Source organism: Propithecus coquereli, unplaced genomic scaffold (genome assembly GCF_000956105.1).
Source record: "Propithecus coquereli isolate 6110/MARCELLA unplaced genomic scaffold, Pcoq_1.0 Scaffold294, whole genome shotgun sequence".
NCBI lineage: Eukaryota > Metazoa > Chordata > Mammalia > Primates > Indriidae > Propithecus > Propithecus coquereli.
The window spans coordinates 2,899,209-2,925,916 of record NW_012148552.1 but is presented as its reverse complement, the minus strand read 5'-3'; the positions used below and the strand labels follow the sequence as shown (position 1 = coordinate 2,925,916).

Genomic DNA, 26,708 nt, shown 5'->3' with positions numbered 1-26,708 from the left:
CTGGGCCTCCAGCTCAGGGTCCAGTCCATCTCGAGTTCAACAAACGCTTGTTGAAAACCCTTATGAATGAAGTGGGATCTGAGCTGTCTTGTGAAAAACAGTGACTTCGAGGAGGAGGGGTGGTCGGCAGTGACACCGCACACTCAGCAGCAGTTCTCCCAACGGGAGGGCGGACTCGGGGGCGGGGGGCAAGTGCGGTGAAGCCCAAAGAGGTCGCGGCAGGAGGATGCCGGCATAAAAAGTGCCGACATCTAAGCGAGAGGTGAGGCGGAGGGAGCCCCCTATTTCGGTCGGCCTTCCTCGCCTTTGGCTGTCCTTCCCGTCACACTCGGGCGGGCCCTTCCCGGCGGGGCGCGGGTACCCGAGGGAGGGCGCCGCCTCAGGGCGCCGGACGGAGCGACGGGTTGTCCACAGCCACCCCCCTCGGAAGTAGCCTCACCTCAGAGACGGGCTTTGCAAAACCTTCCTGGGTCTTCCTCCGGGAGGGGCGCCCGGCAGCTCGGCCTCCGCTCGCCGCGCCGCGCAGCCCCGCCACGCCCCGGGCGCGCGCACCCCGGCCTCGTGGGCCCCCGCCCCGCAGCCGAGCCTGGGGCCGGGCCTGGCGTGCTGGAGCCCGCGGGCGCGCGCCAGGCCAGGCGTGTCGGGCGCGCGCGCCGGCGGGGGCGGAGCTGCCGGGGCTGCGCGGCGCGTCCGGGTTCCCCACCCGCTCGCCGCAGGGCCCGCAGCGGCCGCCACCCGCGCGCCGGCGTCCGGGGAGGACGCGGAGGAGCCATGAGCCGCCGGGCTGGGAGGGTGGCGGCGCTGCTGCTCGGGCTGCTCCTGGAGGTAGGGCCGGGGCGCGGCCGGCGTGGCGCCGCGGTGCTGGGGCTGGGCGCGGTGCCCGGGAGGCCCTTCTGGGAGAGCCCGCGTGGCCGAGCGGCGGGAGCCGCAGCCACGCGGACCTGGTGCGTCCCGAGCTGGAAGGGGTGGGGAGGCTCCCGCGGCCGGTCCTCGGCCCCTTTCTGGGCTTCCCCTCTGTCCCCGCGCCAGCCCCCTCGCGGCGGGCTGATGTCTCGCTCCTGGCTCCGGGCTGCCGCGTCCGGGAGTGACCTTTGTGCGCTGCGCAGCCCTGCCCGCCGCGGGGCCGGGGTGCGGGGTCTCCCGGCGCGGCGTCCGCGCGGGGGTCCCGGGCGCGAGGGCGGGGGCGGCTGTTGGAAATGTGGTAGGAATGCCGGAGGAGCAGGAGAGACGGGCACGAGGAGGAAACATCACTGCTTGTGAAAATGAGGCGCAGCGTCTTGCGACGCGGGCCGAAAATCCCACGGAGTGTCCGCTTGGCGGGTGTGCGCGCGGGGCCGGCCGCCCTCGTGGGACTGCTCTGGCTGGAAGGTTGCGTTCCCTGATGGGGCCACCCGCTTCGTTCTCAAGCAGGTTCTTTAAGTGGGAGCTAGTGGAATTCTGAGGTGTAGCGTCTGAGCTAGGGTTTGTTCAACTCCCTCCTCAGCGTCATTATTTTGAAGGAAGGTTGCATTAGTGAAGTCAAAGTCAACGGGTAAAGAGTAACTTACCTCTCTTCGGTCCTCTCTGTTTTAGAAAGTCATAAACCTTTTCCCTTAATAGTTGAAGATTAGGGCTGGAAATGACTACTTCATGTCTTCATTTATTGTGGAGTTAGTTGTTACAAAATGTTGAAGGAAAAGTCTTCCTTCTCTTGAGAAGGTTGATGGAGAAGTTTCTCTGTGCTCCAGGCTCTGCCATAGCCAAGATTTCCTGTTTTTGGAAGTATCGCCCCTAGCTTGGTATTTAATGTTTTCCTGGAGCGCCGCCTCCACTTGGTTCTTTCCGTTTGTTCGGAATTTTAAGATCTTAGAAGTCACATCCTCTCAGCGACTGGCTGTGGGGAACAAAGGAGAAGTGACTCAGAGAGCACTGTTTACATGAAAACAAATGTGTGCGTACCTGAGTGCATCTGTGCCTCCACTTGTCCTCCTTTCTGTGTAAATCACCGAGCCTTCCCTTCGTTCTAGTCTGTGCCACCCACGTCTCCCAGGCCTTTAGTCTGTGTGGAACCGTGCTCTGCTCCGAGCCTAAATGGCCTGCGGACTCACTTCTTTCCAAAATAGCTGATTTATTGCATAGAAATTTATCTGTCATCTTAATAGGGGTTCAAATTGTGTCTGAAAGGTTGAAACGATCTTACAGGCAGAAGTGTGACGTAAAACTGAAACCTCAGTGACTAAGATGATGCTTTTCACACAGCGGAATAGCTGGATGATTGGCAGTTTTGTTTTCAAGGGGGTAGTGTGGCATAACCCACTTTTAGAGGGTGATAATCCTAAACACTTCATCTGTGGTGGAGAAATGTCTCTCTGAGGAATTAAGCAGATTCCTTTATAATTCATCACATGGAGTTTTATTACATGGGATTTATATCTGAGATTTTGCATCTTGAATTGTTTGCCCTGAATGTATTTTATCAGAATACCTTTGATGCTTTTGAAGTCCTGAGTCACATACATAAATGTGCAGTTACAGCTGCGGAGCCTGGGAGGAGGCCAAGGGTTCCCTTCGAGTGGAGCGCATAGAAACAATCGAGGGAGCATTTGATAACTTCTCGCTTCTGGCTGCTGACTGCGGCTGCAACCTGGGACATTTGCTTTGTCTTCGTTCTGCTTGAGCTGGTTTAAAAGTATAAATTTGCCATGGAGTTCATCATACACTACCTGGAATTAAGGGGGCCTTGTGGCAGTGGCTGTCCCAGTCCATCCCACCCTCTGGTACCCTGTCCCTCTGATACCATCTGGGATCATGCATGGGGGTTTTATGTTAGTGAGAGGTCCTTGAGTTGGGAGGTATCTAAAACCCTGCTTTGAGAAAGGCTTCCTCCCCTGCTTCACCATCCCTTTATAGGAATTTACTTTCTTGTTAGACATAAAACTGCACGTGTATTTTCATGTATTAAAAGCAAACACTCAGAGAGTGCTTACCCTGTGCCAGGTAGTGTTCTAGACACTTTACAAATATTAATTTATTAATCCTCTTAGCAGTTACTTTTATCCTCATTTTTTATTTCAAATGGAAGTTGTGAAATAACTTGTCCCTAGTCTCACAGCTGTGAAGTGGGAGGGTTAAGATGTAAACCCCAGCAGTCTGGTTCCAGTGTGGACCCTCATGGTCTCTGTACACATGGAGGCATGTAGAGGATTTGCACGTTGTGTATTCCAAGGGCAGTGGTGTCCTTGGAGAAGTGTGTGTCCTGTGACGTAGGTAAGATCAGCAAAATACTCTTAAGAAACTCAGTCACCCTTCCTTAGAGGGACCATATAACTTAGTGAACAAACTGTTGACAGTTTGGAGAATGAAATCTGAGGCTGTTAATACCTATGCCTGGACAGCAGGCCTGAGCAGCACCGTGCCCAGAAACACTGGTTGCGTGCTCAGTCTGAAGCCCGGGTGGGGCTTTGGGGAGAAGCAGGCAGCTGCCTGCACCATCCCTCCCCCAGGGAGGCATCTTACAAGCTCATTACTGGAGTGACCTTTTCTATTAACTCAGTTTCCTGTGAATTCCAGGAGCAGCCAGTGAGGGCCCTGATGTTATTTCCCTGCCCTCAGTCAGTTCATGCCAGCTGGTTAAGTCCCAGCACCTGGGCCACAGATGTGGCAGATTCTCAAGGGTGGCCACAGGCTCTAGTTCCCAAGATTAGGGGAACTTCAAAGCCCTTTTTGTCTGGTAGAATTCTAAGGTTCTGTGTTTTTGTCCTGCTGGCCGGCTGGCTTGCTTATATGAGGTCCTGAAAACAGCCCTTGCTGGAAAAGAAAGCACTAAGCTGTCTCCTAGCAGCCCTGCTGAAGCAGTCCCGGTGGCTTTCATTTGGCTGCAGCCACACTTTCTGATTGCACTTGTTGAACCTGGCGGGTAATTAGGCCCTGAGCATATGCCCGTCCCTGGGGCTGTTCTTCAGGGTGCGCTGTTTTCCAGATATTGTTTCACTGCAGCCTCTTTCTAGAGCTTGGGTCCTTGACACTGTCGAAATGCACTTAGTATTTGTTGGAAGAGCTCTGCCTTTATTGAAATGAGCCGGTAAGTGTGTGGTGTACGATTTAGCGTGAAATCCACCAGCACGTCTGCTACAGGTTCTGCTTCCCTTCACCGAGGGACGGACTCATACTCTTTCTGATCCTTCTCTGGGACCAAAAGCTGGAAACTCTTAAGCCAGGTTGGGCCTTGTAGTTCAACATTGTTAAACAAAAGAACAGCTCTACTTCGACTGGAAAAAGGAGAGGTCATCTCTTAGAGAGAGATGGTTGGAAAATGAACGCTGTCTTTTGCAACTAGGGAAAATAAAAGGATTACTGAGTATTTTTCTGAAGTCCTGTATGTTTTGATGCTCAGGATTCTTGAAATTAGAACCAAGTTGTGTTTGAGTGTTTTTTTATCTTTTGCCAAATGTTTTTTCGTGCCCCGGAATTCCAACAGATGTGACAGTGCCTGGCTGCCAATTTTCTGAAATAAACCTTTGCAACCCCCCCACTCTTCAGAGTTTTTAGAATCTGGGCAACGTGCTGTCTGAATGAAGATGGAGCCCGTGGGGAGTCTGAGGTCTCTGGCAGCTCCATGGGAGGCTGGGTTCCCATGGGTGATAAATGACGCTGGGGGCAAGGACTCTGCTGTGATGTGGGGAAGGCCTGGGTCCAGGTGTCTGAGCAAGGCCCAGACCAGGGGCTCTCCTTGGCCTTTGCTTTTCTTTTTTGCTTATGCACAGCTATAAAGGCTAATTGCGAGGGAACTGACTTCAGAAACACGTGGCAGGGATAGGATCATGCTCGTGACCACTTGGTTAGACCCCAGTGCAATTAATTTTCCTAGAACTCACTTATGCTGTCCTCTTGATGAAGCCCCTTAAATGCCGCCGTCTCAGTGAGGCCTGTCTTGACCACCCTGTTTAAAATTCCACCCCTATTCCCTTCCTAGTCTACCTTACTCTGACCAGTACCCTCCTTTGCCTGTACCTGTTATCTTCAGAATATGGTGGAATTGACTTTCCACCGTGTAAGGACTTTAGGGGCAAAGATTCTGCTCTGTTTTATTAACTGAAATATCCTCAGCTCCTAGAACAGTGCCTGGCCCTGAGTGTGGGACTCAGTAAATATTTGAGTGAATAGATCAGTGAGTGATGGGGGGAAGGGACCGAGTAAGGCTGCGTTAGGGGAGGGGAAGACATTTGATTAGCTGTGGGCTCTGAAGTGGAAGGCACCTGTGCTGGGTACTCCTGGACTTAGAGCTAATCAGTGTTTCAACAGCTCTAGTGACAGAAACTCATATCTCTCAAGACAAAGCATCAAGGTTTGGGGCAACTTCGATTGTTACTTTTCTGTTAAATTGAAGGGCAATGACTGTACTGTTTCCACCTGGCCCTACTTCTGCTTTTCAGCCTGTGAACACAGCTGCATGGTCTCCTCTAAGGGTGTTCTGCTCCAGGCTTCATTTCCTTCTGTTGTTTCTCCCATGATGTGGTTTTGAATCGTGTCACCATCCTCATAGCCGCAGTTTGAAAATTCTGCTGAGCTGGAAAGTGAACAAGAAATCTCATTGTCTGGAAATAGTGGCTTCTAGAAAAGGCCACTCAGAGTGAATCCATGTGAACCAGGGATCAACATTTCATAGTTAATAGTGGGGAAAAAAGTTTAATTGGGACTTTATTTTGAAAAACAGAGCTCAAATTGTAAAATTAACTTAATTGCATCCTGAGTACTCATTTTAGAATGAAGACTCCATTTTGGGGGTGGGGGAGAGTGTAATTTTCCTGACAAAATTCTCTGATGCATAGAATATCAGGGTGCTCATACCATGGGCTGAGAAGGAATTCTTGACTCAAAGATTAAGATAGGTTTTAAAGCAAGTTTATTTTCCTTTCCAAGGGAGGAAAGAGATGGCTTGAAAGGAAGAAGAAATGCCGCCCGAGGATGAGGAGCTTGGCTTTTTATTGGAGTTACGAAGAGCAAAGCAGTTGTTACTGTGAAAGGCAGTTTGCTGTTCGGAAATGGGAATGGAGAGCTGTTGTTTTGTCTGACTTCTTGGAATGGAGTCTGGCAGGTGCTGACGGGGCTACATGCCCCGTTTTCTGTTTGTTCAGTATTTCCCAGTTCTGCAAAACAAGTGATTAAAAAAAAGCAAGGTAAGGCCCCAGGTGTTCAAGAAAAAAAGCCTCGCTGGGGCCAGCATAGCTTGTGTTTTTGTGTTAGATGATTGACTAGCAATGCTGTCTTTTCAGAGAGGATGGTTTTTACTTGACTTCACACTCTAGTGGCATGATCACAGGAAGGTCTGTTTTTCTGTCAGAATCATTTGCTCCAGTCAGTAAACCCCCACCCCCACCCCCACCTCCGGCTTCTCTTAGTCCTTTTTAGTCCTTTTCATTCATATCATTCTCCTTTGGGCACCTTTTGGGTGATTATTAAATGGCTTGACTGCCGGATCTTTTATCCCTTTCATTGGTGTCTTGAGCTGCTGTGTCTTTGTGGGATGTGAGGTCAGTTTGCTGTGTGCTGGTGTGGTCCTGGCGAATGTGCTCCCGTGGTCCTGTGATCACAGACTGGTTTGGGGCTGCCGGTGCTGAGCGGGCTGTGGGGTTGGTGAGCCGTTTTAGAAGGAACGAGCGCAGTGGCGAGCACTCTTGTCACGAAACCCTGGGCTCCCCTCCAGGTCTTCCCCATTGGCATTTACTGGAACAAGTGAGGATGCTCTGGGGTTTTTTTCCTTTTAAAAAAATTGTTAGCTGTAGTTAATATATGTTACACCTTAACATTTAAAATATGCACTAGTTAAATATTTCATTAGCAACAGTGTACACAAATAAAATATTACACAAAATATATTCAAGAAAATGTTCCGGCCTTTGAGGCTTTGTTTTATAGTTGTGGTTTGGCACTGTCACAGCCTTTGTTTGGACCTTGTCATAAGCGGATAAGATTATATTTGTGTGTCCTCCCACCCCACCCCGCCCCTGCAGCTAGGAGGCTCACATTGAGTTTGCAGTGAGACGTAAATCTTGCTAACATATGTTGCTGCTACCTTTCAACTCCTCAGGAAAGTTGTGGAGCTGTTTGTTATTTTTTTAAAACCTAAGTGGAAGACTATACATTGATTCTAATCATGTTTCATTTTACTTCATTCATCTTAACTTCTTAAGCCTGTCAACATCTGTCTGAATACTGTTTTTTAAAAATCCAGTATCCCATATTGTTTTGTGCGATAAATAGATTTGGTTATCATACCATGGTTTCATCTGACCGATTACTAGAAATGTTGAACAGAGCAGAGTCAGATATGCAGACCTCTTCTGGATTGACACAGGTGACTGAGATTTTGAGTTGGAGAGCAGTGATATCTTTAATTTTTAAAAGTCAGAATTTAAATGCTGGTTGGAGTATTTGTCCTTGGTGAAAAGAGATCTAACAAATGAGAGTCTGAATTCAGGAGCAAGATACCCAAATTTGGGAGGTATTTGCACCCGGATACTGTGGAGCAGTTGAGAAGGAGCCTTCCAGAAGGCTCTTGCATTTGGGAATTGGCAAACTGTGACCTTCACTTGTCAGTGTTAAAGAGTAAAGTGGTCAGTGAAGACAGGGTGGCAATGAATAAAATATGTGTGTGTGTATACATATATATATATCCATATATATAAATAAAATGTCGGGAAGCATGGCAGTGTACGTCAAAGTTCTTGACAAGAGAACAGTGTCCTCAGACCAGAATGAAGAGATCCCATCTTATAAATTGGGTTTGAAATTACTTGCTTGTTTCCAGCACGGAGTATTTCTGCCCTTGTATTGTTTCACCCAGCGCAGAGATTAAGAGCCACGGTTGCCAGTAATCACATTCTTCCTTCCCCTTGTTATGGACACTTTTGACCAAGTTTCACCTCAAACCATTTACAGATAGACTAAAAAAACAAGCAAGCACAATTTTTAAACAGAAGAGTAATCAAAACCCTCTCTCTCTGTAAATGTGCAGGGAACCTGGGCGGAGGGACAGAGGTTTCATGTTTGGATGGTGACATGACCATGTCTTGTGGAGAGTCACTCTGTGTTTTGGCTGGGAGTCTTTGAGAACATTACTTAAGCTGTTGCTGACTCAGTTGATTCACCTGTAAAAAGAGAAATGCCCCGGCATTGATGGAGGCCCTCAGAATTTAACTCATGGCGCAGGTTGGATTAACAGGGTGGGAATATTGTCAATCATTGCCAAAGTCCCTCTGCCCAGGTTCCCTGCACATTTACAGAGAGAGAGGGTTTTGATTACTCTTCTGTTTAAAATTGTGCTTGCTTGTTTTTTTAGTCTATCTGTAAATGGTTTGAGGTGAAACTTGGTCAAAAGTGTCCATAACAAGGGGAAGGAAGAATGTGATTACTGGCAACCGTGGCTTTTAATCTCTGCGCTGGGTGAAACAATACAAGGGCACAAACTGGCCCTCTCTTTCCCTGGTTGAGCAGAAGGCAGCAACCACATCGGGACTTAGGTCACATCGGGACTTTTGGTTAACTGGGAGTAAAGATGAATGTGGCTCTCCAGTTGGCTTCAATGTCTTGGTGTTGTAAAGGAAAAATAAAAAGCCCAGGATCCCGCAGAATTCATTATACCCGAAAACTGAGTCACACAAACACTGCCATCTCTCCCCAGTGAAGTGCAGGGGTCTTCTTTTAAGAAATGAAGCGGCTTAGAAAATGGCCTAAGCAGGATTGTTCTTCTTTGTGGACTGGGTATGGGAGGGAATAAGGAAGCCTGGCTGGCAGGTCAGCCTCACAGTAACAGCCCTGGGAGAAATGTGTTATCCAGACCTTTGAGGATGTCATATGCTGTAAACCTGTCCCAGATCAAAGGGGCAGGTTCTGGCTACATTTAACCAGTTCTCTACGGATAGGACCACTCCCCCACCCAACCTCCCCTCAGACAGCCTCCCAGCATTATTCCTGTCTGCCTGTAGCTGTCTCAAAATATGACAGAGAAATGTATTTTCAGTTAAAACGTTTATTTCCTTCAGCCGTAGAAAAATCCGCTTCAAGATATACAGCTCCTGTAACATGAGTGCATGTCAGTAACAACCTTAGGACTGTGGCCCGCATAAACTCTTAAATGTCGATTACAAGTTTATCTACACAGATGCAAACCCTGGAAGAGATACAGTCACTCTTCCACCCACCCCAAGATGACAGCGTTGACTGTTTCCTCTGCCCACTTTTGTGAATGTTGCATAGATTTCCTGAGCACCACATAGGACTGCACAAGAACCACACCTCTCTGCTCACCTCCTTCACCCTGCCTTTTTCCTGGGCACCCCTAGTTTTCCTTTAAATATGAAGTGCTCAGCCTTCTACAGCAAGCCCCATCCACAGCAGATACTTTGGGGGTGATGTTTTTTCCAGGCACATCCTTAAAATCTTGGCTTAATAAACTTCAATTCAGGGTGACTCTCATTTTCAGTCACTTATTATTTAACAGTGTTTTGTAATTTGTTTCAGTATCATCAAGAGTTAAAATGTGCTATTCTAAAGAGGTGAGGACAGCCCCTAACCCTTATAGGGAGTTGGGTGGGAAGGAGTGTGTGTGTGTGTGTGTGTGTGTGTGGTGGGATTGATGAGATTGTATGTGTTCCTTGTTCCTCTTGATGAGGAAAACCCCCATCTGTTACTTGGCACATCAGCCACCTGAGACCCCCACCCAAGACCCGCATCAGCATCAGCATAATGCTAACCTGTTACCTGGCGCATCAGCATAACACTAAACCTATTATCTGACGCATCAACTAACCTATTACCTGGGGGGCATTAACCACCTGACACCCTACCCCCCAGACCACCACAACTTAATAAAAGTGGGAAATATCGGGTAGCTGAGGCTCAGAATTTGGTGGCGAGGCCCCTCTGAGCCTGCTGGTGAATAAACTTTGATTCTCCGACTCTCCGTGTGCCTCTCGGTTTGTCCTCAGGACCACTTGCTGTAACACTTGCTGTAACAGCACAACTTAAGGATGGGACCTAAGTCTAAACATGAAATTCACTTATGTTTCATACATACCTTATACACATAGCCTGAAGGTAATTTTATACAATATTTTAAATGTGTGCATGAAACACAGTTCTGATGTGACCCATCACATGAAGTCAAGGTGTGGATTTTCCACTTGTGGTGACTATAAGACTGGTGGCGGGTACCCCTCTCCTCCCTAAAGAAAAGGAAGCCCATGAGTCCCGCCCTAAAGGCTGTAACAAGGAGCTCTCTACTTTGCATGCGGAAACTTTGGGCCAAAGGAAAACCCCCATCCCCCAACTCCAAAACCTTTATAAGCCCGCTCAACACTTCCAGTGCGCGACTTCTCTGGCCCCCTCTCTCAGGACCAGTGACCCTCCTCCGGGAGCACTCTCTTTTCCCCCTCCCCCAATAAAGCCTCCTTGCTTGCCCTTTATCCTCTGCTCGTCTTTCTTTCTCTGCCACCGCCCATCCAAAAACCTTACAGTGACATGTTGGCTCTCAAAAACTTTTGGATTTTGAAGCATTTGGGATTTTGGATTTTCTGATTAAGAAGATTCAACCTGCATGTTCAATTTAAAAGTACATGAGAGGATATATAGTTTTTAAAAATTCCTTAAGACAGTACACAAGTGAAATTCTAACAACCTCTGCCCTAGAGAAAAAGATTCAAGATAAAACATAAGAAATAAGAACAAAGGGAAGAAAGGAAGATTCCTCAAAAGATTCCAAAGCAAGAGGAAGTGTTTGGAATTTACCTTAAGGGGAGCAAAGAAGAGCAGAGGTTACAGAGATTTTATCCAAGTGAGGCTGCGGTTTTAGTCAGAAAGATGGCTTAGGTTGCAGGGACTGTGCTTACCTCACCCAACGTCGGGCTGCTTTTCTCTCCAACTAAAGGAGAGAGTGTTACAGCAAGTGGTCCAAGGACAAACTGAGAGGCACAGGGAGAGTCAGAGAATCAAAGTTTATTCGCCGGCAGGCTCAGAGGGGCCTCGCCACCAAATTCTGAGCCCCGTCTACCTGATTTTTCCCACTTTTATTAAGTTGTGGTGGTCTGGGGGGCAGGGTGTCAGGTGGTTAATGCCCCCCAGGTAATAGGTTAGTTGATGTGTCAGATAATAGGTTTAGTGTTATGCCGATGCGCCAGGTAGTAGATTTAGTGTTATGCTGATGCGCCAGGTAGTAGATCAATTGATGGGCCAGGTAACAGGTTAGTATTATGCTGATGCGGGTCTTCCCTGAGGGGTGGGGGTCTCAGGTGGCTGATGTGCCAAGTAACAGCTGGGGGTTTTCCTTATCATTCTCCCCTTTGATGCCCTTATATGTCTACTCTAGGGCATCATTTCCCAGTGAGTGTAGTATGTCCAACAAGCTGGCTTGCCCCCTGGAGCTATACAGGTTCAAATATCACCTGTAATGGTGCCAGTCCAGTATTTCTTTCCCCTGCTGTGGCACACCTCAGCCTGACTATACCAGGTCTTTGGCATGTAGGTGCGGACTGTGAAACCTCCCGTGGTCCAGAAGCCTCGAGTAATCCCATTAGTGGAGGGCATCCAAGTCCTAGCATAGCAAGCCTCAGGGCAGGGTTTCTCTGCCGTAGTTGTTAGGGCGAGTGCCCCAACCAGGAGGAGGGAAGTGACTGAGGCAGGAGTAGACATCCTACAATGAGCCAAAGTACCACAGCCCTCTGCAGTCCCGTCCAGTCTCCCAGAGCTACCGTGAAGAGTCCAATCCCCAGTAAAGTCACTGCAACCCCAGTGAGGGCCAGGGCCAGTGGTTCCATTTACTCCTGTTCAGTCCTGGGTGTGGCTGTCCTCGTTGGGAGACGGTTAAGCTGGATATTTAGCGGGTTCTGCTGGTCCTGATGTGCAGTCCAGAGATCAGCTTCGTTGTCTGGTTCAGCCTTTTTCACCCGGGAGTGATGGATCCACGGAGTGATACCTGCAACTTTAGCAGTAGTGGGAGTAAGTAATATCACAGTATGGGGACCCTTCCAGGTGGGCTCTAGGGATGTTCTTTTCCAGTTCTTTACCCAGACTAGGTCCCCAGGTTGGTGGGGGTGGACGGGGAGACCCAGGGCGATAGGGTTGTTTCGAGGATGGTGTGGTGGATGTGGTGCATAGTTTTGGCTAAGACTTGGAGGTGTGTGTTTATGTTCAATTCCCCTAGTTGTCCACTGTCTCTCCTTAATCGCTTGATGAGTGGGGGAGGTCTACTGAACAGGATTTCAAAGGGTGAATATCCCATGGGCCCCGGTGTGCACCTGACTCTGAACAGGGCTAGGCTTAGCATGTGTACCCAGGGTAATTGTGTGTCCTGACATAGCTTCGCTAGAGTGGTCTTGAGGGTCCGGTTCATGCGCTCTACTTTCCCTGAGCTCTGTGGCCTGTAGACTGTATGTAGTTTCCCTTTGATTCCTAGTGCCTTGGGGAGGGTTTGCATGACCTCCGCAGTGAAGCTTGGTCCGTTGTCACTGCCAGAGGAAAGTGGCAGACCGTACCTGGGATGATTTCTCTCAATAGAAGCTTTGCCACTTCCCTAGCCTTTTCAGTCCGGGTGGGGACTGCCTCAACCCAGCCTGAGAAGGTGCATATCACTACCAGCGGGTATTTATAGCCCCGACGTGGTTTTACTTCTGTGACATCAACTTCCACATCCTTGAATGGAGAGGTTCTGATGTACTGAATTTCTGGGGCAGGTCTAGGCCTCACCGCTGCATTGTTTTTAGCAAGATCTGGCAGCGGGCGCCGACTGCTGCAGCGATGGACGGAAATTTGGCGATGTGGTACTACCAGGTGAGTAGCTGCGTGAGGGCTGTTTTCCCTAAGTGAGTCAGGTTGTGATGTCAGGAGACAATAGAGTATGCTGATTTATTGGGGATAAAGATGTTATGGTTCTGTAGGTGCCACCAACCATCTGAGTCCTTCTTGGCCTTCTCCTGCTCTGCCCACTAGTTCTCTTGTGGGGTATATTTTGGTTCTTCGGGCCACTCGGGTGCCAACAAGATTTGGCATTGGATTGGAGTGTTGTCCTCTGAACATTCTCAGGTGGCTGCAATTTTGGCTGCTTGGTCTGCCAGGAGACTGCCGGTGGCAGTTGGATCTGTGCCCTTTTGCTGCCCTCGACAGTGGATGGCCGCAATCTCTTTTGGCTCCCAAACTGCCTCCAGCAGTTGGAGGATTTCATCCCTGTTTTTGATCTCCTTTCCACCTGCAGTCAGCAGTCCCCTCTCCCCGTATATTGCCCCGTGGGTATGTATCGTGGCAAAGGCATGTTTAGAGTCTGTGTGTATGTTTGCCTTCTTACCCTGGGCATGCCTGAGGGCTTGGATGAGGGCCCATAGCTCCGCCCTTTGTGCTGACCACCCTTGGCAAAGGAGCTGACATGATGTCCTCATCGAATGTGGTGACTGCGAAGCCCTCCAGTCATTTCCCATTCTGGATAAAACTACTGCCATCCATGTAGAGTTGCAAGTCTGGTGCTGGTAGAGGACTATCTTTCACATCTGGCTGGCTGGCATAGACTTCCTCTATCGCCTCAGTGCAATCATGATCCGGGGGCCCTGGCTCGGTGGGTAGGAGGGTGGCGGGATTCAAGGTTCGCAGAGTCTCCAGGGTGACCCACAGATTTTCGCATAGTAGTCCTTGGTATTGCGCTAACCAGTTGCTTGAGAGCCACCGGTGCGCTGAGGTGTTCGTTAGAGATATTACTGTATGAGGGACTCGTACACGGAGGTTCTGTCCCAGTGTGAGTTTGCTTCCTTGCTAGCAGGACAGTGGCCACCACTGTGTGGAGGCAAGGCGGCCATCCTGCCGCTACCGGATCCGGTTGTTTAGACAAGTAAGCCACTGGTCTCTGCCACGGCCCACAGTTTGAGTCAAAACCTCCAGAGCCACTTGTTTCTTCTCGTGGACAAACAGGTTAAAGTCTTTGGTGAGGTCTGGTAGCCCCAGTGCGGGGGCTCTTTTTAGTAAGTCTTTATTTCCTGGAAAGCCCTTTCCTGACTCTCGGCCATTCCAATTCTTTGTTCTCAGGCCCACGTAGGGCCTCGTACAAAGGCTTGGCCTTTAGGGAGAAACGGGATCCAGATGCGGCAGAATCCGGCCGCGCCGAGGAATTCTCTGAATTGTCTCCAACTGGTCAGCCTGGGAACTGTACAGATGGTGCTTCCACTCATGTCCCAGTGTCCGGTGCCCCTGAGTGATGTGGAAACCGAGGTACTTCACCTGTTGCCTGCAGGTCTGTGCCTTTTTCTAGGAGACTTTCTATCCCTTGTCAGTAAGCAGTTGGAGCAGGCATCAGGTTCCCCGGTGGCAGCCTCCTCTGGTCGGGCTTGCTAGAAGGAGGTCATCAACATACTGTGGAAGTGTGCAGCAGGTTTCTTCTCGCTGAAAGGACATGAGGTCAGTGGCCAGAGCCTCCCCGAATAGAGTTGGTGAATTTTTAAATCCCTGTGGTAGTCGGATCCAGGTCAGCTGGGTTTTCCTTCTAGTCTGAGGATCCTCCCACTCGAAGGCGAACAGGGGCTGGCTCTTTGGATCGAGCCGCATGCAGAAGAAGGCATCCTTTAAGTCCAGGCAGGAGAACCAGGCAGCATCGGGAGGAATGAGGCCCAGGAGGGTTTATGGATTTGGTACCACTGGGTGGAGAGTCACCGTAGCCTCATTAATCAGTTGCAGGTCTTGGACGTGGCGATATCCACCTCCACTGGGCTTTTTGACTGGCAGGAGGGGAGTGTTCCACAGGGATTAGCACTCCACCAAAATCCCCTCCTGCTTAAGCCTATCGATGTGTTCCTGAATTCCCTCTCGAGCCTCTTTGGGGGTGGGGTACTGTCGTCTCCTGGTTGGTTGGGCTCCCGGTTTCATCTTGATCACCAGGGGTGCATGTTGGTGTGCAAGACCGGAGGTGAGGGTGTTGTCCTCCACCCAGACCAACGGAAAATCCTGCTGGAAGTCAGGTGGGTTCTGTCCCTCTTTGGCCTCGTCATATAGTTTCCATTCCGATTCCCGGGGCAGGGTGACCACCCATTACGAGAGTCTCTGGGGCACCGAGTGTGAGGCTCACAGCCCCTTCTGGGTGGAAGGTGATCTGGGCTTCCAGCTTGCTCAGGAGATCTTGCCCTAGGAGGGGAATGGGGCAGTCCAGTATGTATGGGAATTCATGTCTTATCTGGTGGCCTCCCCATCTAGCATATTCGGGATTGGCAGAAGGGTCGAGCTACTCGAGCTCCAGTGGCTCCCACAGTAGTGGTTTCCCGCTTTGTAAGTGGAGCCACCGGGGTTATTACCACCGAGTGTTCTGCCCCAGTGTCCACCATGAATGTTATTGGTTGGCCCCCCACTTCCACGACCAGGGGCCGAGAGTCAGGGAACCAGGTCGGTCCTCTTCCGACTCAACTGCAGTGAGACCGATGAGGTCCTGGGTCTCCGGCTCCTGCTGGAAGCCCCTGGGCAGCTTCCTGTTTGGTGGTGGGTGGTTTCTTTTGTTGAGGCATTCATGCGTCCAGTGACCAAACTCCTTACAATAGGTGCCCTGGTCAGGCTTCAGGGTCCCTTGTCTCCTGGGTCCTCCTTCCCGTGGCGGGCCAGGTTTTGTGGCTGGGTCAGGTCTTCTGAGGGCAGCGGCCAGGAGAGTGGCTTTCTGCTTCATTCTCTTGTCATTCTCCCTCTGGGCGGTCCGGTCTCGATTAACATAGACCTTCTGGGCCACTTCCATCAGCTGCACGATGTTCATTTCTGGAAACCCGTCAAGTTTCTGGAGTTTCCCTTGGATGTCAGTATAGGACTGCCCAACAAATGTGGCATTCATCATCTGCTGATTTTCGGCCGCAGAAAATCAGCATTTCTGGGCGAATGGTGTGTAGACTCGGTAGACCTCACAAAGGCGCTCGTAGAATTCGCTCAGTGATTGCTCCGGCTTCTGGGTGATCAGAGTGACTTTGTCCATGCTGGTTGGTTTTCTGGCTCCCTCCCGGACCCCGTGGAGGAGAGCTTCCCGATACCTTCCAAGTGCCTCTCGTCCACTCGGGGAGTTGAAATCCCGATCCGGGCTGGTCTCGGGTGCTGCTCTCTGTGCCCACTGCGCCACGTCCAAGGTCCCTGCTGGAGCCTGGTCCTGGAGCCACCTCCGGGTCCCAGCTATAATCCGGCGTCATTCTTCCATGTTAAAAAGGTTCAGAAGGAGCTGGCAGCAGTCTTCCCAAGTGGGATGGTGGGTCTGAAAGATGGATTCCAGGAGGTCAACGAGGGCCTGAGGTTTTTCAGGGTATGGTGGGGCGTGGTGCTTCCAGTTCAGAAGTTCAGTGCTGCAGAAGGGCTGGTAGTACAGGACTGGCTGGCCTGGCTGAACGGGCCCATCGTCCGTAACCTTCATCGGACCTCGCACCCCACGCAGGGCCATCTGGAGGGCTGAAGCTGGGGCCTGAGCTGACCGTAGTGGGCGGGTGATAGGAGTGTCGGCACCAGGTTGGTCCAGAACTGGCGGCGGGGAGACTGACGGTGGTGGGGTGTCTGGTGGATTCGAGGGTACTTCAGGAGGTGTCACGGTAGGGTTGTAGAGCGGTGGTGGTGGATCCTCTTCAGGAGCTTCCTGATAGATGGGTTTGTACAGTTTGGAGTCTCTGGTCCTTTGGGCCACAAAAATCCTGCTCTGTCCCTCATTAGCACAGAACTGGACCCAATGGGGCATGGTCTGAGCAATCTCTAGCCAGGAATCTATGTGAGGGAATTGGTCGGGGTGGCCGGGAGTCCGGTCACAATTCTCCATACTGCTCGCACGGTGGGGAGGTCTAAGGTTCCTGTTGCAGGCCAGTCAACCCCGAATGTGGGCCGGTCGTGTTCACAGAGGGCCCCAAGTCTACTGGGACTCTGTGATGCCATAATCTCCCGTGAAACCCTTCTTAAAGTTCTTTAACATGCATTTAAGAACTGTAGGCTTAGATTCTACGCTACCCATCCTAGACCCTTGAACGGTGTCACAGCTTAACAGACAAAGGGGGGGGTTCTCTCAGGTGTCCACCTGGCTGCGTCCCTCGTAGGAACTTAGGCGCGTCTTGGCGAAGGTGTGCCGGTATAAACCCTGGGCCTGGTCGCTCCCTTTAGGGGAGTGAATACCGCTATGGCACACGAGGCCGCCGCAGAACCGCAGGTGAGGACCCACTCAAGTTCCGTAGCTGTAGCCGTGGGACCACGGTCACTCTTCACTCACTCTTCACTCTCGCATTCAGACAGGCAGGGGTCACACATTCCCGCTCTGGGAACTCCCTGCACTCAGGAGGTGATCAAGCTCCTCTTCCGTCCTCTAATGGGCCTGACTCCGGCGGCTCCCAGGACCTTACCTGGTCCGATGCCTCCAGACCTGATTTGACTTGTCCGTCCCTCCGGTGTGTCCGTGCGAGTTCAGGACCCCGCAGCCGGCAGGACCTCCCGAGGAGCGAAGATATTCCGCACAATGGCAGTTGGCGCCGGTTCGCTTCTGTCACCGAGGTCCTGCCGGTCGCTGCACCTGTTCCCGAACTGGTGGCTTCAAGGGGCCAGCACGGTCGGTTTTCCTGGTCAGGGAACCAAAATGTTACAGCAAGTGTTACAGCAAGTGGTCCTGAGGACAAACCGAGCGGCACAGGGAGAGTCGGAGAATCAAAGTTTATTCACCAGCAGGCTCAGAGGGGCCTCGCCACCAAATTCTGAGCCCCGTCTACCCGATTTTTCCCACTTTTATTAAGTTGTGGTGATCTGGGGGGTAGGGTGTCAGGTGGTTAATGCCCTCCAGGTAATAGGTTAGTTGATGTGTCAGATAATAGATTTAGTGTTATGCTGATGCGCCAGGTAGTAGATTAGTTGATGGGCCAGGTGATAGGTTAGTACTATGCTGATGCAGGTCTTCCGTGAGGGGTGGGGGTCTCAGGTGGCTGATGTGTCAAGTAACAGCTGGGGTTTTCCTTATCAGTACATGTATATCAAATATTCCAAAATCCAAAAAAATCTGAAACACTTCTGATCCCAAGCATCTTGGATAAGGGATACTCAACCTATATGATCTTTTTTATAATAGATTTAAAATAGTTACAATGGATTTGACTTCTCGTGTGTTCTAAGAATTGTTTAAAGTTAAACTGTAACATCACTCTTTTAATGTATGCTGTGGAATCTAAATACCATTAGCAATTTGATGCTGATTATCATTCCTTTAAAATTATGCAGTCTTCTCTAACAGTTGCAATTACATTCTGACTGCACTGCATCCTGGCGGGAGGTGGGTTAATTAACAGAGGTGGGAGTTCTTGGTGAAAGACACATTGACAGTATGTGGTGGTTTTATTAACTTCCCCACTGGAAGCTGAGATTCAGGTGTGACTGAATTCACCTCGTGGCACTCTGGATAAATTGCAGTAGGGAAAAGGCTTCGTCTCCTGACGCCTTGGACAGATTGAGACCACAGGATGCTTGATGCTTTTACACTTCCTGGCAGAAAAGGAACCTGTCTTCAAAATCATGGCATTCTGGGAGTCCACCCACTGTGGTGGCTCATTGGTCTGCCCAGGGGCACAGCCAGTTCTGGGGGCAGTGGCCGCTCTCAGAGCCAACCCGTTGGGCAGGCGCCATGCAGGGGGCTTCTTAACTAGGGATCAGCATGGTCAGGGATGTGTTCAGTGAAGCTGCAGATAGTGGAGATGGATTTATCCAGTGACTGCTGTGGCCACTAGAACCAGCACCTTTTTAGCTCCCTCCTTTTGATCAGAATGCAGTTGTGTGTCCTGTTCTTTCATCAGTTGGCACAGGATCTCATTGAAACCATCGTCCAGGGCATGAGGGGCCCAGGCTGAAAGAAACCTTTGCTATCCACGGGCAGTTGTTGAGCTGGCTAAGTTGTTGACAAAGTTTGAGCACAAATAAAATTAATACAGTTGGGCCTTCAGAAGGTAGACTCCAACTTTCCAGTGAGGCTAGCTCATTTCTAATCTTGAAAACTGAAACCTTTTCTTTGCTTTCTCCTTTGGTTTTTAGTGAGTCTGCATTAATACTGCTGAAAAGGTCTCAGAACAATACAATAGTTTTCTTTGTCAGTCAGCTTTACTAATGACGCCAGGGTTTGGTGTTGTCCCTTTAGCTGTGCTATATTTTAGGCTGTGATCTGAAGTCCTTCCTCTGTCTTTTGGGTCATTGGCTGCGGAGGATGGGGTGGGACATGGGTTGGTGGGGTGGGTGCATCTGGGAGGTGGGGAGACTCTAGGCGTGTGACACAGCACGGTGGCCCCCATGCGGGGATGCACGGCTTCCGGGAGGCCGAGCAGAGCCGCTTGGAATTAGTATTAGCAGGCATTTCCAGGGGGGGAGGCTTCTCTAACTGGTTAAGGCAGTGTCTGCCCCCCTTGCAGTTGTGCACATGTAAACAAGTTAGCAGGTGTGAAACACACCCATTATTTGTATAAGTTTCCATTTGGTTGTCCGGAGGAAGTTTAAACATGAAACAATTGAAGGATTTTCTTTCTTTTTTTTTTTCAAATTCAACATTCTTTTTAATTTGATTTTTGACATACAACAAGCTGTACGCGATTAATTTATGCAACTTAATGAGTTTGGAGATAACTATGCACCCATGAAACCGTGTCCACAATCTATGCCATAAACCTTTCCATCACTCCCACCCTTTCATCATTATGATGATGATGATGATGTGTGTGATAAGAACACTTAACATAAGATCTGATCTCTTAGCAAGGTTTTAAGTATATACTACAGTATTGTTCATTATAGGCACTGTGCTGCCCGGTAGATCTCTAGGACTTATTCATCTTGCATAACTGAAACTGTGGCCCTTTTAACTGATACCTCCCTGTTCTCCTTTCCGCCAGCCCCTGGCAACCACTTCTGTGTCTCTACTTACAGGGGCCTGCAGCGTACTTGTTAGACTGTGAACTGATTAGTAATAGGAAACCCAATTGGAATGGCACAGACTTTGAGGAAGTGTATTACCTGGCACGATGTGGAGTCCCAGTGTTGGGTCACCAGGCCTGGCTCATCAGAGGCTTAGTGCCATCCCCAGGGGCCTTCCGCTTTTTGTCCTGCCATTCGCAGAGGCTGGTCTGGCCCTCAAGGTTCTGTGGTGGGTAGTAGCAGCTTCCCAGGAGACGCACACAGTCACCATCCGGAGCAGCTCTGAGGACATGCGTGCCTTGCTGCGTTGTGGGCAGTAGTGCTTGACCTCTCTCCAGGACTCCCTAGTGGGACGCCCATTCTGGGTGAAGACTCTGTCAGATGGGTCCTTAAGAATCAGTATTTTCAAACTCAGAATCCAGTCAGTGATTCAGATATAACCAGACATAGAAACCTTGCTAGCATATGCAGTTTTTTAAAGTTTTTTTTTTTAACTTCAAGTATTTTTTTAGACTGTCCACTGCGACATTATTGGGACGAGGTTTGTGCATAGTTACAGCAATTTGATTGGTTACAGGCAGTGTTTCTTTGGGGAAAGGGTACATTGAACATTTTTTTACAGAGGGTATAGTAGTCATGGGTTTTCTGTCACCTGGTCTAAGCAAAGCAGGACAACAAAGGGGGAGTTAACCTACAACACGGGTCACAAATTAAGGCAGCAGGAGTTTAGTCCCTGATGTCATTTAATTCTCTCTAGTCGTTGTACAGGAGAAACATAAGAAGGGAGCTAGCTGATCTATAATCTGAGAACAGAAGTTGGAAGCATATGTGACTCAGATCACAGTCACGTCTCTCACAAGGCTCAAAGTGTTTTGGGGGCTCCAACAGCTTTTAAATTTTATTTATTTTCACAGACTTCGGAGTCTGTGTTCTTAAATACTGTGCTGTGCTCTCCCCACACTGCCCCTAGGGTGTAACGTTGACGTAATCACAGCATTTTTGTCTATGAGGTTCCATCACGCTGGCCTGGGAGGAGTTCTTGCTGGTGATTCACATGTTAGGTGTTTTGGTTGTGTTACAAGGCAGAGAAATTCAGTTGTGTTACCCTAAGTGATGTGTCTTTATTGTGAATAGGATGTGGAAATTTGGAAGATGGGAGTTTTGGCTTGTGGAATCAGAGGTGGATGGACAGATGTGTGAACTGGAAGGCAGCTTGGGAACCAGCTCACAGTGGCCTTAGAGATCTCGTGCGTGACTTCGTCTCTGCAGGGCTAGCCCCTGCTGCTCCCTCTCCAGCCTCTCTGGGTAGCCAGCAGCCACCCAGTCCTTTGTGCCAGGGTGAAAGGCTCCGAAGGGGCTCGGCAGGCCAGCTGGGCTAAGATGATGCCAGAACCAGTCTGCGGAGGTTGCAGGCGAGTGCAGCGGCTGTCTGCGTCGTGCGTGTGAGTGCTCGGTCCCCCGCACAGGCGGGTGAGGCAGAGCTCCCAGCACACAAGCCCATGTTCCCATTACCATGTACAAATTATTAGGGAGGGGAAATCTACTAGAAAACAACTTAGAACGTATAGAAAACAAACGAGTTTTGATTTATGGGCTATTTTGGGTTATTCATTAATTTATATTTATTTGTTCTGTTTTATGTCCATTAGCAGAGCTCGTTGAAGAGAATCCAGTGCTAGCAGTCTATAATATTATAGTCCACGGAAGGCCTCTGTACGTAGAAATTATATGAGTGAAATTTGGCTTACTGTTTCAGACTTACCACAAGAAATTATGTTCCCAACCAAGAGCCTGCTGCTTGTCTAAAAAATAACTGACGACTCCTAATAATAAGAGGGCATGGGCGGGGGACGTGCAGCGGAGCCCCTACCCAAGGATCTCTGGGCACTCCAGTTTAGGAAAAGGGCCCCAGGAGTGATAGACTGTACCAGAGCGGGACTCCCACCCGACACCTGCTGGCTAAGGGCGGCCACTCATTTTACAGCTGTGCAAACAGAGGTTGAGAAGTGGTTTAACAAAGGTCATCTGTGCAGTAAAAAGAGGTGGTAGGAGTTGTTCTTTCCAGTTTTCATATGTAAGGAAACCAAGACACTACAGGTTAGTGATTGTGCCGGGTACTCCTTCAGGGCTGGATTTGAGCTGGGAGTGGGATGGGGAGGGCTGGTGCTGGGGTGGGGGTCCACACAGAGCTCCCTGTCTTTCATTCGCAGCTCCTGTGTTTTGCTTTTCTTTCTCTTTCCTTCTGCTGCTTCTCCAAGTCTGCAGGCAGATATTTTAAGACTGGTTCCTTTTTAAATATATATTTGTCGGTGCAACTTAAGTTTCAGATTGATTTTCTTTTGGCCCAGAGGCATGTTTCAGTGTCATGGTTTCATTTGGAAACAGCCTGTCTTTAGGAAGATAACCTTTCACCCGACTTTCTCCTTCCTGAGCTATAGCGGAATAGCCCTCCTCAGTGGCCCTTCTTTCTCCCCTCCCAGATCCCCATTTCTCAGCCTCAGATGTTGACATCTCTTCGGCCCGGTTGAGGACTTCCTCCTCTCCTCATTCTGTGAAAGATCCTGGGGGATCTCATCCACGTCTAACTCTTCAATGACAGTAAATTTTGAGCAGGGCAGGCAGCAGCTAGGGTTGCCAATATGCATCCCTCTGGGACATGCCTGTCACGGTATAGGCTTTGTAAATGGCACCCCCTGAGTTGTACAGTGCACAACCTATGTGGCTGAACAGATCTGTGAGCAGCCCTGCTATGAGGCGCTAGGATCTGGAAGGAAACGGTGCCTGGTTGCTAGGCCTAGGAAAGGTGTGTGGGAGGGGAGTGGAGGTTGCTGAGATTGAGGGCAGGGAGTGGGGGCTTCTGGAAGGGTGGAGAGAAGTATCTACTTTTTACCCTAGTTTGTCTCACTGGTTTCTTTAAGGAAAATATTTAAATCAAAACCAAAATTGTTAGGCCTAGATACATAATCTAAATATTATTTTTTTGTAGTAAATGATTTGGAGTTTATAGCCAAGCCTTGGGGCTGTGTCATAGGAAAACATCCTACAGCACCCCCGGCTGATCTATTATTGTCCTCACCTTGAAAAGCAGGCCCCTTACAAAGATTTTTTTACTGGTGCAGCACAAGTAAAAATGAAAATGTATCCCCAATAAAATTCTGCTAGGTGGTAGAACTAATTGCTAGGTACTACATTGAAAACTTCCCCACCAAAATCCTCCTTTTTGAAAAGCAAAATTTATGAATCCAAAATTTAAAAATAGCCTGTGTAACAGATGAACTACTGTTCCTTTCTAACAGTGCCTCCGGCTAGGGTAACACATATATTGGGAATGTTGTTATGTGATATAATTAACTCATCTGCCTGTACTGTTGTTAGTCCCTGAATGTTTCCAAGTTTGGTTTATTTTAGGAAGATTGACAGTTGTAATTACGTTGTCAAGCATTTGTCATTTTTGTTGTAGCAACAACACTGAAACCCAGACAAAAAGCTCCAACCTGACTTTGATTAAAATAGTGCAAGGGACAGATTTTGGTTGCACGTCTTTTCCTATAGCATTTGAGCATTTGTTAGTGATTTGCAGCCAGCAGCCTGTATAATTTTTTCTTTGGGTCAAAGAGTACAGTCTAGGAAATCCTGTCTTGTTTCTGTAGTGCTCCGTCACCTTTGTGGGTTCAGTACAGTGGAGTGACTCAGCCCCTGGGAGGTCTCTTAGGAGAGCAGGGCTCCCCTTGCTGGCCTCCTGGCTGGCTTCTGCAAGTCAATGCCGTGTGCCAGCGCCTGGGGCCTCCCTTCCTCCTAGGGAGGAAGCGTGGGCTCCATGACTGAGTGCCCCCACCCCGTGTTCGAGGGGGCATGATGTGGTAGGAAAAGGGCAATTTTGGAGCCACACAGACCTGGTTCCAGCATTTCCTCTTTGGGGGCATCACTCTTCTAGCTTTTTCCTGGGCTTTGTAACACTGGGAAAATCCTGCTTGTCTTACAGGGGTCTGTGAGCTTAGAGATCCTGTGTGAGCATGTAGGTCTGACAGGTAATAGACGTCTAATAAGTGTCAGCTGCTGCCCTTGATATGTGTCATCTGCTTTCTGGTTGGGACAGCCATTTAATTTAAGGTAGGAATGGGAAAATATTTGCTAACCCACTCCTAAGAGTGTGAAGAGAACTGCTTCTTGGGAGGAGAGGCATTTTGTACAGAGGTTTTAAAATCGGCTAACTTACTTTCTTTTTCTCCTTGCTGTTTCCAGATCCATAACGTGCTGGTATTTGTGCATCTCACTCAGGCCCCAGGGGCCTGGCACACTTAGCGCGTGTGAATAACCAGCGGAGGTCAGACCTTGGCCTGTCCCCACCACTCCTCTCCAGGGGTCACTGTTCCCGGCCTGGCACCCAACACGCTCTGTCCACCTTAACACTTTTGCCAACTTAACACCTATTTTGTGTTCATTCTCCTGCTTCAACTTAGCACTCTTTAATGTTCTCCTTCATTGTTTTTCTGTTTGCCCTCCTGTCATATGTGAAGGGAGGACCGGCTCTCTTCCTCTTCCTCTGCCCCAACAGGTCACCTTGTTGACGTCTTTGCCACATGGTGTTTCTTTTCCTTGGGAGAAAGGTAGAAGACCTCCCTCCTCTCCAATTTTGTGCATTTAGACATTTGCTTCAGATGGGAGAACTGACTTCTGGAGTACGCTCCGAGGAACACTCAGAATCTGATTTAGCACTAGAAGCATTTTGTGCTGCTTCAGGCCTGAGGGACGTTTTCGACAGCAGAGGCACACAGAAGGGTGTGCTCCCCGTACACGTGGGGTTCTGGTATTCCATGTCCTAATATTCCAGGGCATTACTTTGATCTAAATGAAAACTTCTGTTGACTCTAGGAGCAATCAAAGCTCAGGAAGCATGGCAAATAGGTTTTATTTTGTGCGAAGACCTGCTCATCTTACCAGTAGCAACAGCCTAGAGTGCTTTGCTGGGGAGAAGTCGGGAAGAATACTGGGACTGCTGAGGGAAGGCAGCTCGGGGAGGGTGGGGCTTGCAGCTTGTTTTCCCTGCAGAGCAGATAGGCAATTTGCCAGCCAGGCCAGAGCACTCGGGGTTTTCATACTGTCAGGAGCGCCTCTGCTTTTGATGATGCTCTTCCTTCCTGTGGGGATGTCCTCCCTCTCTGTCTTCAGTTCTCCTTCCAAATACAGCCTCCTTCAGGAAGCCCACTCTGATCCCTTCAAGCCAATGAAACCATTGCTTTATTTATTGTCAAAATAAACCTGATGCATTCTCATTGTGTAATAATTGGAAATTAGAGAAATATACAGAGAAACAAAGATACGGCTTTCATATTTCACCACTCCAAGACAGCAGCCTTAACATTTCCTTGTGTTTTCTTCCAGCCATTTTCTTTGCATTTTCTGTACAGTGGTCATTGATGTGTGTATTCTCCTATCACGACCACTTGCATTCCATTAAAGATCACCCTCGAACATTTTAGAGGCTTTGTAATTCGTGATATGGCTAACGATGGACTTACCAGTGCTCCTGACATTGAATAGTTTGTTCCCCACTTTCCTGTATTGTTAAGAATCGTAAAATGAACATCTTTGTAAGTTCTAGATTTTTTAAAGGATGAATTTCTAGAAATGGAATAAGTAGACCCGAGCTTATTGACAGATTTAAAGACATACGATATGTCTTGCCAGCCTGATGTTGAGAAGGTTTATTTTTTTAACCAAATTTTTATTCCCTCCAGCAGCATTTGAAACCATGGGGTTAAATATTCTGTCATTGTTTCTTTGGGCAAAAATAAGTGTTCCCTGTGTTATTGGATACAGAATTTTAAGATTTTGGCACTTGCGTACACTGGTGTTGGCAGATTTTCTCCCCAAGAGAGGCTTTCGAGCGTGGCACTTGCTGGGTCCCTGCGCCTGATAAGCTGCCTCGTGGGCTGAGGTCGCACCTTCAGTGCTGATGGCTGCGTTATGCTGTACCAGGAAGTGGATTCTGCCAGTTCTTGGACTGATGTGGGGAAGGAAATGCTGAGCTCTCCCCCAGGTGTTTTCTGGTCCCCCACCCTTCTGGGGAGTAGCACCAGCAGCACAGTTGTTCGGGTCCCTTGACCTGGACCACGTGGCAGAACCCAGGCCCATGCACTGGGAGTGGCCCGGCTCGTGGTGTGGATGGACAAGGGAGTGTTTTCCTGGTCAAGGTGGGCAGTCTCTGCGGCAGAGCAAGTCTTTTCCTAAACAAGATTTGGGGACACTGTTCTTTTCTTCAGAGAGGAAGCGAGTGCAGGCTTTTTAACATGTGGGACTTTTTTAAAAGGGGAATTTCTCTTTTTTTTCTTTTTTTTTTTCTTTTTTGGCAGAGCTGCCTAGATCTGAAAAAAGGGGCATTTCTTATAGAATGTTCCCATACTCTCTTCTCTGGAAAGAAGAAGTGTTCTGTAAGTGGTTGAATGTGTGTCTGTTTAGAATGCACCGTTTGGGGCAAAGGCAGTAGATAAAACCTTCTGCTCAGGGCAGGCGTTTCCTTCTTTTGTTCTGTCCCCAGGGTGGCTGTTCTGTGCACAACGTCCACAGCTGGCTTTGCTGTGCAGTGTCAGCCGCACGTCCTGCTCCTAACAGTCACCTGGGGGTAGACAGCTGCATCCAGGGTGGAGAAGAGGGAAAGTCCTCTTCGGGAGGCTGAGCCCTGCCCAGCCCCAGTCAAGAAAGTGATGTTCGAGGCCTTCCTCAGCTTTCGTCCAGACCAGCTGCAGATGGGGTTTTAGCAGGAAGGAAGCCATGGGTGGTGTGCATCTACCATCAGTCTGCCTGTTCCAGGGGAGGCTGTGCACCTG

The 26,708-nt window shown here is 49.3% G+C and overlaps 1 protein-coding gene across 1 annotated transcript in view; it reads left to right on the top strand.

The window, feature by feature from the left end:
- Window positions 1-709: 709 nt before the first annotated feature.
- The window catches only part of VOPP1 (vesicular, overexpressed in cancer, prosurvival protein 1), a 93,129-nt gene continuing 67,130 nt past the window's right edge, over window positions 710-26,708 (top strand). Inside the window, exon 1 of the mRNA XM_012648798.1 lies at window positions 710-825. Within this exon, the coding sequence (XP_012504252.1) occupies window positions 772-825 (54 nt within the window). The 5' untranslated portion in view covers window positions 710-771. The remainder of the gene's footprint in view (window positions 826-26,708) is intronic.